General features: G+C 38.8%; 1 protein-coding gene, 1 long non-coding RNA gene and 1 pseudogene across 2 annotated transcripts in view; 1 reads left to right on the top strand and 2 right to left on the bottom strand.

Moving 5' to 3' along the window:
• The window catches only part of LOC146487974 (uncharacterized), a 35,324-nt gene that overhangs the window by 13,226 nt on the left and 7,203 nt on the right, over positions 1-14,895 (bottom strand). The window contains exon 4 of the long non-coding RNA XR_014867584.1: positions 14,184-14,303. This is a non-coding gene — a long non-coding RNA (uncharacterized LOC146487974). The remainder of the gene's footprint in view (positions 1-14,183; positions 14,304-14,895) is intronic.
• On the top strand, positions 113-14,159 carry LOC146487975 (uncharacterized). The gene is made up of 2 exons (XM_085124976.1): positions 113-507; positions 8,646-14,159. The coding sequence occupies exon 2, from the start codon at positions 10,850-10,852 to the stop codon at positions 11,423-11,425; it is 576 nt and encodes a 191-aa protein (XP_084981102.1). The 5' UTR covers positions 113-507; positions 8,646-10,849; the 3' UTR covers positions 11,426-14,159.
• Positions 6,258-8,653, bottom strand: LOC146487976 (uncharacterized; annotated as a pseudogene).

Consider the following 14,895-nt stretch of genomic DNA (forward strand, 5'->3'; position numbering starts at 1 on the left):
TGGACAATTATTATGCATCAGTACCATTTTTCGAGGACCTTGAGGGGTGAGGCACACTTGCCTGTGGAACAGTGCGGTCAAACAGAAAAGGGCTTCCAAAGGACATAACAAATGTTCACAATGAACAAGTCAATGCATTGAAGAGAGGAGAAAGTGTTCATCGACAGAAAAACACAATTACATGTGTGGGCTGGAAAAATAGCAAAATGGTCTACATGCTGGTAACCACTCCAGTTAGTCCAACAAGCAACATAGAGGTGGAAAGATCTGTGAAAGTGAGAAACAAATGGCAGAAGACAGCTGTCTCTCAGCCATCAGTCATTTCTGATTATAATCAGAACATGGGGGGTGTTGACCTGTGAGATCAGAGGGTAGCGACATATGCCAACTGATGAAAGGATCTGTGTGGTAGTATAAAATATCTTTTTTTTACCGTTTGGAGCTTAGCATTTCAAATGCACAAATTCTAATGGCTAAGTCCTTTAGAAATGCTCCCAAAATGCTTACGTTCAGAAAGGCTGTTGCAGAACAGCTAGTGAATGGGAGGACGTTTCGGTTGACGGAACGAGACCCAGAACCAGCAGCTCCTATCCCTCATTTCCGCTTCAACCGGGACTACTTCCACTATCCGAGTACACACAGCAATAGATTGGCCTCCAAAGTGCACATCCAACGGGTTGATACCCAGTATAGTTCTGCAGTCTGGTGTCCGCATGTGTCCCCATCCATGTTTCATGAGGTATCACACAATGGAGGACTACTACTTCAACGACGAAAGCAGGCAAGGACCAAGAAGACTGACAGAACCTCGTGGAAGACCCAGGACTAGGTCAGGAAGGCCAGAAGAACTGCGTCGCAACTCACAAAATTTAACACTTGGAACATTTATTACCCTTCCAGAACATAGTGTTGTTCTTAAGAACAGAATTAGTGATAAATTTTATAATTTAAATTCATATTTTTTATAATAATGATCCTTTCAGTTTTGCTTTAAAAAACCAAAATCAATACTTTTTTTCATGCGTGTAATTGATAATTCTTTTATTGTTTAGGCTCCAAATGGAACATATCCTTTGGTGAGATACATTTTATTCATAAATAGAAAAGAAAACAGGAGATAAAATGTGTACTTTTAAGTGTTTTACCTTTTTTCGGATACTTTTTCCATATTTGGTCAAATGACGTCATCACATATGATGTCATAAGTAACAGAGATCGTTATCAAAAGAAAGTTTTTCATGACATTTCTAACAATATATATTTTGTACATGCTAGGGACTATATTCATACAGTGAAAGCCATTTAAATTGTTTGCATCAATATTTTACGAAAAAAAATAAGTGACCCCTTAGAATCCTAAGGGTTCAGAGGGAAGGAAAGCACACAGCGCTACTCCATCAGACGGCTACTCTGAGGAAAACATTTGAATGTGAGGGCAAGCAAGGTGCATAGAAATGTAATTGTCATGAGCTGTGTTACAGCAGACTGCATCGCGAGTTTTATACATCATGAAGCCATGGATAAGAGTGTTGAAGAAACAAACACTATAAATTTTTAATGTTTAATTTTACTGTCACAGTTGCAATTTCATCTCTTTTTCACCATCCCCAAGCAATTGCGATGGGGATAGAAGGCAAAAGAATTCAAAAAGCATCCACTGCTAGTCCAAAAGACTGCTACTCTGAACCACACATGTAAATGAGACCAAGAAACATGAAAATGTCTCTCATGAACTGTTACAGATCATGCAGCCATTAGATGAGTGTTGTTAGAACTTTATTGAACATGGATTTTAATGGTTAACCACATTTTCTTCAAGATCCCATGGCAGCGGCAGTTGAGAAGGTTTAGGTAGCATTCAATCATCATTCAATACTTGAATACTTGTCTATCAGAATGCTACTGAGCCTCACATTTGTACATGAGAGACAAGTGGTATTTTTGTCTTGGACTGTGCTTCAAGAGGCTGTATCCACAATTAAACAAGTCATGCAACCATTGGATAAGAGTACTGTATGCTTTTCAACCGTATTTCCACACCTGGAAGTTCCTCTCTTCTACAACATCCTCAAGCAATTGCCATTGAAAGGATGGTGAAAGAATTCAAAAATCATCCAGTGCTAGACCATCAGATGGCTAATGTTGACAACACATTTGTGCATGAGAGGCAAGTAACATAAAAGTGTCGGTTATAAACAGGGTTACAGCAGACTGAATCTTGAATTTTACAAGTCATGGAACCTTATTCAACATTATAATGTTTAACCCTTTCACTCAAAGAGTGCCATATGGCACTCTTGTGTGACTGGCTAATTTTCCCAAGAGTGTCATATCGCACTCTGCAACCACTGCTATTTAAACCAATCAGAACTTGTGAAAGAAAAGACAACAACACCCTCCATTGTTTTTCAACCTATTGGAGACATTCTTAGCTTTCTTGTGATAGCAAACGCGAGGTTGGTCTCCATACAAACATTTCTCACAATCTGCGATAGAAATAAGCAACCTCAAGCTTTGGAAAATAATGAATTATGGCATTCGACAGCGAAGAAGAAGAACTTATAGGCTTTGAAACTGAAGAGGTGAGGAGAGGAAGAGAGCAACGAACTAGACAATCCAGTGATGAGTCGGATATTTCAGTCGATTTGACTGACAGTGAGGAAAGCAGTAGCAGCCACAGTGAAGAAATTGTCAAAGAAGTTTGGTCTACGGATGACTCACCCGTGCAAGTGCAGGAATTGACTTAACGAACTGGTGCAACTTCACACATTCCCGAAGATGGAACAGCCCTAGACTTCTTTCTGCTCAGGTTTCTGGAGAACTTGTTCAAAATTCTAGTCACAGAGATGAACCGAAACGCCGAGCAGTTGATCCAAACAAAGCAAGATTCAAGCTGGTATGCAACAACATGCGAACAAATGCATCCATTTGTTGCTATCAACATGCTCTTTGGAACCAAATCCTTGCCTGAAACACGGCTTTATTAGTCGCAAGATTCATCTCTCGGTGTTCCATCAGTACAGAAAGTCATGCCAAGAAATCGATTGGAGAAGATTCAGCAATATCTTCATCTGAACAATTGTGAGAATGAATTGCCACGAGGACACCACGAGTATGACAAATTGTTCAAAGTGCGGCCATTGTTAGAGGTTATCTCTCACACATTTCGCGATGAATACAAGCCTTCAAAATTTGTTTCAATCAACGAAGGTATGCTAAAGTACAAGGGGAGATTAGGATTAAAACAATACATGCCAATGAAGCTTTTGAAAAGATGAGTTAAAGTCTGGGTTCGGACGGATACAACAAACCGTTTCACTTACGTGATGTAAATTTACACTGGCAAAGAAGGACACCAACCTGAACATGGCCTTGGTCATCATGTTGTTTGTGACCTTGTTCGTGATCTACATGGAAAAAATCATCATATTTTCTGTGACAACTTTTTCACTTCAGTTCAGCTAGCCGAAGATCTGCTGAGAAATAATTTGTATCTCTGTGGTACAACTCGTTCGAATCGAACTCACTTTGCGGCCAATCTCAAGCCAAACAAGGCCAAGGTAAAAGCCCTTCGCCGAGGAGGGTCACTTTTTTGTCGCAAAGGAGGTGTTGTTGCAACTGTCTGGAAGGACAAAAAACTAGTATCTATCTTGAGGACACAATGTGAAGTGCGAGGAAATGACACCATGTCTCGAAAGCAGAAGGATGGGAATATTATTCAAGTGCCCACTGTTCCCGTTGTTCAACTTCACAACAAGTACATGGGGGGAGTTGATCATAGCGACCAAATACGTCAGTATTATGAGTGTTCCAGGTGAGCAAAGAAGTGGTGGCGATACCTTCTGTGGTTTTGTGTGGATGTGTGTGCTGTGAATGCGCATATGTTAATTCTGGAAGTGAACAACTTCCCTAACTTTACTCAGCTGCAGTTTGGCCTTGAGCTGATCAAAACACTAATTGGTGATTTTTCATCGCGGAAACACAATGTGAAGGATGGAGCGGTTCATTTAAATCACTGGCCAGTGCCTATGACCAAAGCACGGTGGAAGTGATGTTTGAAAAACGATAAGAGAACTTCCTGTCGCATGGGATGCGAATTGTGTGGACTGAGGCTATGTTTAGCCTGCTTCAAGAATCACCCCTTGGCCAACCTATTATGAGCGGTGCGCACTTCAAGTTCAAATGGGCCGCATTGCAATAAATCAGCACATAATACAATGCTTGAACAATTTTTTACACGTTTACTTTCTTTTGAACACCTTTTGTGAATATGTTTCTAAATGTTGATACATGTAGTTTAAAACGATTAAGAAAGAGAACATTTTCTCATTAGCTTTCATCAGGAGAAGAGTATTGACAAAGATCAACCCAGCAAGAGGCTGAAGTTGTGGTTCAATTTGTACGTTTATTTATACTCCTATTCCATTGAATTTACTATGAATAGAAAGATCTGTCTTTATAGAATAAACTTTGTCTTGGTTTTTGAGTAATTTTCAGTTTTTGTGAGCCATGATTTCCCTCTCAAAAGTAAACATGATACCTCAGACCCCTTTGGTAATTAGAGCAGTTCTCTGATGATCTCGTGTGGGAGTGAAAGGGTTAACTGTATCTCCACACGTAGGACATTCCCTGTCATGAACTGTGTTACAGCAGACTGTAACTATCTCAAGGGCCAGCTACCACATAATTTCCAGCAAAAAATAAATACCCTTGTTGCTTTTAGATTTAGGGGACTAGGGACCTTAAGCAACGACGATGAAAGACGAGGACGAGGACGAACCGGAAGTCATTTTAAACGAAAACATGTTTCTACGCATGTCCGATTTTGCCCTCGCTGACGTCACTCGTCATCTACCCAACGTCGAGAACGTGGAAAAGCTTGCTGTGACATTCTGTGTCGTACATAAGTATTCTTTTAAATATTTCTTCTTCTTTTACATGTTTTATCTTGTAAAAACCATGTAATTATGGATTTAAATTCCTTGTGCGAACGTTTATGTCGTTTATGGGTTCTAAATTGAAGTAAACATCCTATGTTTTCTCGTTCATTTAGGAAGGTGTGATGGTGTCTCAAACTCCCGCCGCAGGGTAAGGTTTATAATCTTTTGTTAGCCTGTACATTAGGTTCTGTAAATTGAATTTAAAGTGGATTTTACCCATCGGTTTATCGCTATTTTCAGTCTTTCATTGACCAAATATTCCTTGATTATCTAACCTTCATGTGCGTGAGCGAGAACTCTGATCTGCAAAACCCTATCTCAACGGCTCCAAAAACATTTGCAGATTGATAGATTTATTAACCGATTTCTGAAATTCAACTTTATTCATTGCTCAATTTGTGAGAATAATGTGCCCGAGGTTGCTTAAAACTAGGATTAATGCCAGAGACAACTAGCAGATATTATTGTTTACTTTTAAAATTAATTCCAAGAGGTTTAGTAACAGACCCGTGGATTGCTGACCTGCTCTAAAAAATCCATAATCTTAAATTAAAATAATGATTGCTAGTATTTATTCTAATTTTAAAATTTTAGAAAGAAACATTGTTATTCATAGATGGTTATAGTCTCATGGAGTGTCAGAATGATTGAGGAGTAATAAAAATATTTTCAAGCAGAGTTGTTTGAAGCCTAATTAGCCCTAATCTGGGTCGTTTCATCGTGATGGATGCGTATTGTTGTTGCCCAAGGGTATTAAGGTTTTTCTCTTCTAAAGTCACAACTCTCTTCTTTAGGAACAACTCCATGAAATGGACTGTGGAACATGACTTGACACTTTGTGGAGAAGTCCTATTACAGGAGCCCTTCAAGCATCCAAAAAATTGTAAAGAGAGGGGAGAGGTTTGGTCAAATATAGCAGTCAACCTCGACAGTCTGGAAAATCCATCATTCAAAGTGTCAAAGAGATCAGTCAGAGACAGACTTACTTTATTGCAGACCAAGTACAAGGGAAAAATTAGGGAAGAAGAAAAAGCATCTGGCATAGATTGTGAAGAGACTCCACTAGATGCAGCAATTGAAGAGATTCTTGAGAAGGAAAAGGCAGCTGGCAGGGATAGAAATGAGCAAAGTGGTACCCAAACCTTAAAGGAACAAAGAGAGAAGGTGAGTGCTGAAAAGATTAGGCGCCAAGCCATGGAACGCCTTGGTAAAACTCAAAAAAGAAATGCAGATTCAGAGGAAGGAAAACCCAGTAAAAAAGGAAAGAGAAGAAGCTGAGATGCTGTTGAATATCTCAAAGAGAAATTCGAGTTGGAAAGTCAGCTCAGGAGGGAAGAAATGGATTTCAAGAAAACTGAGCAGCAGATGTTGGTGGACCAACAGAGTCAAATGCACAAGCAGCAGTTAGAAATGAAGAAGATGTTACAACAACAGAATCAGTCACTGGTGGCTTTATTGGAAAAGTCTCCTTGCACAAAGTGATTGACACAAATGTCAGCATCTGGAAACGTTGTGTTTAATTAATATGTTGTATAAACTTTTAGTTGGAGAAAAGTCTATTTGCACAAAGTGACTGACACAAATGTCAACATTTTGAAAACGTTGTGTTTAATTAATGTGTTGTACTAACTCATAGTAAGAGAAATAACTTACATGTTCATGTGTCTTAGTTTTAGACTGATTAAAAAGACACTGGCCCCTCCCCTTTGCGAAACCCATATTTTGTTAAACTTTTTTACTTAAGTGTGTGGGCAAATATAGAATTTCAAGTTTTCAAAAGTTTTAAACTACTTTTCTCTGCATATTTTTTGTGCTGCAGGAAACTTGCTACTTTATGTGGTATATTAAATTGTGCTTCACTTGTTTACATCTGGATATTTTTTTTCTGCTTATGTTTTCAGCCTCAAGTCTAAGTAGAACTAGCATCTCAGTGACATAACAACAGAACAGATTAATATTTGTTCTGCATCCACGTTGTTGTGTTTCTATTCTGATCTTTTGTTGCTAGTGCAACTAGCTATAATTTTAGTAAGGGGAAAAATCATTCACACCCCTCCCCCTTACCATGGGTGGTTTTCTGATTCACAGGTCTTTGCCCTGTGCTCTCCACTTTTGAAAATGTCAGTTTAGCTTCCTTCATACTTAGGCTGTTTTATCACATTATCCTCTTAGTTTTTCAACTTACACAAATCCCAGGTGATGTCTCTAGGTACTGGAGAGCATATGCAGCTTCCGGCTGCCATGACCCAATTTTAAAAGTAATATCAAAAGATGTGGAGTAATTAGGAAAAGTAGTATTCAAGTGAAGGAGGATCCAGTTGAAAAAAAATGGAGGTCTGATTTCCATAGAGGCATGTAAGGGCATTTCTTAGGAGAGCACTGACTACATACATTTTACCCACACTACTGAGACCAATTTTCAAATTTTTTTAAGTCCAGAAACTTAAAGTAGTTTGTGACATCATTAAATAGCCATTCTACTGATTCTCTGACACTACTCATCGAACGATTGAAATCCATCATTTGAGGGGTTAAGACTCTATTCCTAAAAGGGGCTTGAAGGTGTATCCTTAAAGGGTATGCCAGATCACCATAAATGCAGTATGGATTTCCAAAAGGGGAGTTTGCAAATGCTTGGAGGTCATTAAGGAGTCTTGAATCTGCCAGCATGCCTGCATTGTGTCTTTTTCCTTCTGAAAATTAAAAAAAAAATTAAAACTAATCATCAAAGCAGAAGAAATCCAAGGTAACAATTTTCATACCTTCTGGTCCATATAAATGACCTATCAGACCATTGGGAAGGGCAACACACTGAAATTTCAGAGCATGTACTCTTTTGTGCCCGTTATAGACCACTCTTTGATGTTCTCCAGGTTTGCAAATTGAACGAACAGTCCCATCAACAAAGCCAAAACAGTTGTCTAGGGCAGAACCATGGGCAGCAATAGTGTCGCTATACAGTTGCAGCAAGGGCTGAGAGAGAATTTGGTGATTCCACTGAGTGATTCTGTGGCCGTGAGTGTCATATATATAATCAAGTACTTGATTGCTGACCATACTGAGGACTGGTACTGGTCTGCCGAATCGTGGAATAATATCACTGAATCTGCAGGGATAAGACAACCTCCTAAGAAGAACACAAAGTCCTTCCATTCCACTTGCTACAGTTCTTTGGTAACAAGTAAAACTGTCTGGTATTTGAAGGACCTCGGCAAGAAGTGAAAGATCGTGTTTTCTGAACCTGAACTCGGCCAATCACTCTGCATCGTTCATATCATCAAGAGAAAACCTTTTGTAATTCTCATAGCAAAAGTCGGGATTTTTTGGCCAATACTCCTCATACAAAATCAGCAGCTCTTCGTCATCCAAAATGCCATGAGCGTGACTTAGGAGAAAAAGCTCTTGAAGCTCATGAAAATTAACCATTTTACCAAAAAACTGCAGAGCTTTTGTTTACGTTCACTTTGTACGTCGAGCAAAGCTTAAGTTTTTATTTTCCCGCCTTTTCCTTGCCGTGAACGAGCTACTCTGTCCCAGTCTCTACGCGGTACAATCCGTCGTCGTCGTCGTCCGCTTCGTCGTCGCTGCTTAAGGTCCCTACTAATGCTCGTGTTACATTTTGGTGGCCTTACTTTCGTATAACTAAAACTTCCAGTGAACTGGGAGGGTGGAACAATTTACTTTTAAAAAGATGGTTCGAACCAGGTTCAAAATTTGGGCTAAAATAGTATGCAAGGTTTTTTGAGGAAAATGTATAAGTCTTCGGCTATACAGTTTCTTTCCAGTCTACAGCATTTTTGGTCTCTCGTACATCTTAAGTATAGGTACAGCATACAGTGTGTGTAATGATTCCACCACTAGCAAAATCTAGGGTCAAGGAGTCAAGAGTCAAGGCAGGTATGGTAAGGGGTTGTCCACTTGATGGCCTTTTAACTGCAACCTTCATCGAGTTTAAGGCGTGTTTGTCAGATAATTAGTCTTTGAGAAAATGGAAAAGGCTTACAAAGATGCAATGCATCGTTACTTGACAACACAGCTGGAGACTTAGTCAAGCCAACACATCAAAGAGCTGTTTCCAAGATGTGAGCAGTATTGCAAGGGGAGGATAATAAATACAGCCTCAGTGACTGGTCCTTCTATGTGAACAGTCCAGACGATATTAACCCTTTGCATACCAAGCCCTCTGGCGAGATCGTTTTCACCATTGCCAGACCCGCACTGCTGACGTGACATGCAGGCAGGGTTACGCCTTGGTAGTGATGGTCAGATCGGATGGGGACTACCTGCAATTCTACCCGATCATTGCCAAGGGCCTGTGGGACGACCAACTGCCCTAGCCAACGAAGGACCTGATGCTATTGCCAAGGTGGGCAGAGATGTGCATCAGGAGCGGTCTCGCGATAGCTCTGAGAGTGGAAAGAGGGGAGCAAGAGAAATGTCGGTTGACGAAACATCCATGCTAGGTCCCATCGCTGCGAACAGCAGGTGGAGGTGTGTGATTGCAGTCAATGCCACCACAACTGAGGAGCAGCAAGAAGTGAGGAAGAGGGAATCCCCCCTTTTTTTCCTGGACAGGACAACAAATAAAAATGTTAAAAAAATTTAGAAACAATTGTTTTTTATTATTTTGGTTTTCAATCATTTGCAAGCACGCTTGTAGGTATCGAGGGAAGAGGGCACGTTTTCGCTCCCGTCGCCTCTTGGCCTCGTTTTCCAAGCGTCAAGATTTCTTCTGCAGCATTGTCACCAAATGAGTGGCCCGATATAAGACCTGCGCTTTGGACACTTTCTCAAAAGGCGCCAGGAAAAAACAATCTACCGGAAAGAGGCAATCTCAAAGGAGGGAGGCAAGTGGGAGGCCACGACAGTACACTCCCCTCACTGCAACTTAGCCTGAGCATAATGTCCTGTATGGTATCCATTCATGGTAAATGAAATGAAAGCCTCGCTTAGTTATCTAGATATGGGATTGGTTACTAAACCAAGCATTATGGCTTACTGGAGTACGGATCATTCTAACATAAGATTAGTTATTTTAAGTGAGGAAGCCTGACTTGCCATAAGCCTCGTGGTTTCTTTCAGGTTTTCTCACCATTTATTTTCTTACATCAATTTTCTTCATTTTTTTCCACCTGTATATGGCAAAATAAATATTGTATTGTAAGTTCTCTTTCCTTTGCTTCTGTGATGTCCGGAACTAGATTCCTACAAATTCTGCGGTACCTGCACTTTTTTATTTATTTTTATTGATTATTAAATATTCAAGAATACAAATTTAACAACTACGAAGGGAAAAGAGACATAAAACTAGTAAATAAAATAGAAACAATAACTACAATACAAAGTCAATTACAAGAAAGAACACACAATTCACTCACACAAAACCTGTTACTGTTTAAGCACCTAAGACAAGGTCATTATGATAAGGACCTAAGATACATGTAAGGTCATTAAGTTGTCTACCATCTATGTACATTTGGATTCCATAACACTGTCACTGTCAACACCGGTTGAACGATTACAGTTGGTTGAAACACAACAGTGAGAAGGGGTTGTTATGTGAACTGTGTATCTGCTCTGGGAAACACTTCCCTTTTACTACTGGATGCACGAACTTCAGAAATTCGTTGCTAACAAGACACGCTGAGAGCAGTGACCACAGAAATGCGTTATTGGCCATGCAGACAGATCTCAAACGAGCCATGGCAAGAGTGCTTACACATCATGAAGAAGCTATCACCACAGCACAGAAAACAGCCTATTGACTTGCAAAAGAAATTGTGGCCACAACAAAACTTGGTTCCTTGATGAACATGCTCGGCTGGTTGCCCAAACATTGACAAACTGGATTGTGTTGAAAATTATTTGTTGACTATTCAATTGACAGGTTGAATAAAATTAAGAAGGAGATGACTCCACTCACGAATGTTAAAGCTGATTTGGACCCTGTTAATGGAAGACTTCAACTCATCTTTGCCGTGCAACAGAACACAAGCAACCAACCAAATGCTTCACGTTGTGAAGATTCACCTAAGCCATCAGTGATACAGAAGTTGTCAAAGCTTAGACCACTTGGGATAAACCAGGGAACAGAGAAGCAGCTGTCTGACCTGTTATCCAAGTACATCACATGCTTAGTATCTAACATGAATGACAGATTTCAGGAATCCTTGCCTATTGTCAGTGCATTTCAAGTCTTTGATCCATTGCTAGTTCCAGATGTTGGAGGTGTCAGTTTTTCTGACTATGGTGAGATTGATGTGAAAACAATGGCAGACCACTTTTATTCAGAATCTACTGTGAAGGCAACCCAATTGAAAGACGAGTGGAGAAAATTCAAATATGATCTTGCAAACTGGAAGAAGAAAGTTCCAGAGGAACGCAAGCCCAAGATGAAGACAGCTCATGGACAATCAACATCTTGTACCGTCAATAGAGTGGTGTATGCAAAGGTTGATTATCTTGAAACAAGGACTTCAGTTTAAATTACTACCACAGATAGCAGATAGCAAGTTCTTTGCCTATGTCAAATGTCTGCCGAGAGAGAGGGCTGTTCTGTTTAAAAAGGTTGAAGACAAGGCTCAGAATAAAGGTTGACATGCTGAATAGTTTGATGCTAATCTCAATCAATGGCCCTGACCTTTATTCTCCTTAATATAATGGATGATTAAATCAGCTGTTCGTCTGTGGAATGAGAAGAAAACCAGAAGGAAACTCACTCCTAAAGTTCCTCTTGCAACAGCTTGTCAGACAGAGAGTACTCTAGAGCATTCTTTTTTTGACCAACACCCTGTTACTGTGGAATAATCCATGCCTGATGAAAGTGATGTTACTGTATATTGGCATTGGGTCTATCTCAGGTCTATCTTATCAATGGAAAAAGGCGATTGTTAGCAGATGTTACTTTTTTATACATGGCTCTTCACAGAATATAATTGATATTGATGTAGGACCTATTCATTTAGACACAATGATAAGTTACCTCTAAAGAAGAGATATGCAAAGAACAGATGTTCTTAAATACACTTATTTTCATAGAATTGTGGGAACATGGAACTCCCTTCCCCTTTCCATTTGTGAGGCAATAAGTGTAAATTCATTTGTTTTTTATGGATTAGTTCATTCTCTTAGTGTTTTTATTATTATAATATTTGATATTTATTGCTACCACATTTTAATTTGCATCATTATTTTCATCTTAGTACCATTGGCGATCTGCTTTAATATGGGGTCTTAGACTCTTGCATTTCATCTCATGGCTTCTGTTTTTGTATGCCATAAATTTTGTAGTAAAAATAATAAATCCTAAATAATAAAGGAAGATAGTGAATGTGATTCTGACTTTTATCCTGACCCTGAGATAAATAGAACATGCAAACATCAAAAAAGATAAGGCTAGTAACTTTATTGTGCTTCTCAATTTCAGATAACGCTTTATACAGGTATAGGCATACATTCTAGGCATGTTCTGGGACCTTAGCTGGTTTGCTTTGACACCTCTGGCTTTGCTGAAGAGCCCCCTACTTTATCAGTGATCACTTCCTACTTAAAAATCTATCGGGAACCCTGAGTACACAAGCTGGAAAAACCACAATGAAGACAGAGGGGTGGCAACCAGGGCCTGACTGGTTGCTGGAGGAGAAACAGTGCCCAGAAAAGCCAAACGTAAAGTGTAACAAAGATATCAGAGAAGGGCACAACTCTCTAAAAGAAGAAAAGATCTACCCTAAAGAGCACAAGCTAGTGATTCTAGAAAGCTCAAGCCGGTACAGGAGAGAGGTCTCAGGGCTATTTATCATGATAGTGATTCATCTTATGAGACACTCTTGGGAAGGGCTAAATTACCAACTTTGCAGAATAGAAGATTGCAAGCCAGCATGCAATACTGATGTTTAAAGTAAAAAAAGGGCCTATGCCCGGATTATATAATGGATTGTTTTCTTATAACAACACTAATTACAATTTAAGAGCAAAGGAATTTGTAATTCCTATAGTTAACACCACAGGTTTTGGGAAACACTCATTAAGATATTTGGGACCGAAAGTGAGGGAACAGCACTCTGTAGATACTTTTGTTTTAAGAAGTTGATTAGGAAACAAAATCTAGCTGCACTTACTTATACAAATGACTGCAAAAATTGTGTACTGTGCAAACTTAGATTTTCTTTTGTGATTGAGCATGTTTATATTTTGTTAGGTTTTTTTTATGATATAGGTTTTGTAATGCATATCTTTATTTTTATATTCTTAGGTAGGTGTCCTTACTTAGTGGGAAACCGCTTTATATTGACACAGAAAAAAAGCTTTTATTATTTATTATAATTATTATCATCATGAGTGGGAAACACTATCAGCAAAACAAAATTATTGGAAAACACTGCGAGTTACCGCATAGGCACTAAGATTCATGAACATCTCCTTGACTAGATGACGCAGTTCGTTTGCTTAGAGCTAAAGCTAAGTAATTTCAAAGTTCCATACTACCTCTCATTAATCAACAATGTATTATCTTCAAGTTTAAATGTGATCTGTGTGATGCAGATTATGTATGCTATACACGCTGACACTTATGAGACATACACAATCAGATGATTAATGATCAGCATGAACAGTTTACCACTCTAAAAAAAAGCCACAGAAGTCTGGATTGTCTAATCTAATAAATGCTCTTCACCAAGGACAAGAAACCCAAACTGAACACTCAATCTGACTCTATTAAAGCAAAACTATTTACCTCACAATAAACACGCTCCACATATCACATTGAATTTCAATCACATACAGTACTATGCAAAAGTAATGAAAGTGAAAAATGTCAAAATTTGTCCCTTGTTCTCACAAATTTTCAATAAAATTTTGAACGATATTTCATGATCTTTTTTTCCAAAAACGTTTTGAAAAAAATTTGCAAAGGTTAACGGAACTTTGATGAAAAGAAAATTTGAACCAGCGAAATATTGATTAATGGGTCCCAAGTGTTGTTTCAGGACCATGTTAATGTTAAGACACATTTTCTATGCCACCAAGGCAAAGTTTACCAACAGTGATAATATAAAAAAAAAAACACAAAATGGAGACTTAAATTGGGTTTCATTTCTTCAAATGGAGGGTGCTTGTAATTCGCAGTCAACACATTGAACGGATTCCTTTCTCAGTACTAGTTTTTAAAAGATCTGTTTTACACATTAAAATACAGTGCTGCAGCATTAGGAGAAGGCACGTATGTAAATCCACAAAACTTACCATTTGGAAGTACACTTTGGAATGGATCACCCAAGACTAACAAGATCTCTTTGGATTAATATGTTTCCACCAAGAACTGGGCATGACAGAAAGTTTGGTGAAGTGGTCATTCCGAGAAACCTGTATTAAGAGAACAAGCATTATCAACAAAAAGACTCTTTTATCACTGGAAATCCTTCAATCTGCTTATGTTTAAACTACCCAGACAGACTAGTGTAAATTCCAAATGTGTGACCCTATTTGCGAAAACGACCCTTAATGGAAACGACCATTGAACCATTTTCCATTCAAACATTGAGAATGCATTTTGAAAACGTTGTCAACGCGTTTTGGAACGTTGACAATGCATTTCAACGAAACAAATTATTCACTGAAAACCATTTCAAAATCATTGCAGAACGTTTGGAATGCATTTTGAAACATAGATAACACATTTCAACGAATCCTAAAATCCATTGAAAACCATTTCGAAATCATTACACGAGCGAACAAATTCGGATGCGTTTTTTAAAAGCTTTGAGAATTTTTTTTATTTTACCACGTTTCGAATTTGCCGAGCATTGAATCAAAACCATTGTCAATCAAAGGCTCCTGAGAGCCAACTCGTGAATGCAGATGACACATAGTAATTGAAATTTAGATGGCTACGGAAACTTCCTTGAAAGCTAAAAGAAATTATATCTTTGCCCGATTATGTAACGAAAAATAACCA

This window comes from Pavona decussata, unplaced genomic scaffold (genome assembly GCF_977016875.1).
Source record: "Pavona decussata unplaced genomic scaffold, jaPavDecu1.1 SCAFFOLD_12, whole genome shotgun sequence".
NCBI lineage: Eukaryota > Metazoa > Cnidaria > Anthozoa > Scleractinia > Agariciidae > Pavona > Pavona decussata.

Bases quoted from the DNA above. Each gene is read 5' to 3' on its own strand.
- LOC146487975 (XM_085124976.1), top strand. From the start codon at position 10,850: ATGACTCCACTCACGAATGTTAAAGCTGATTTGGACCCTGTTAATGGA.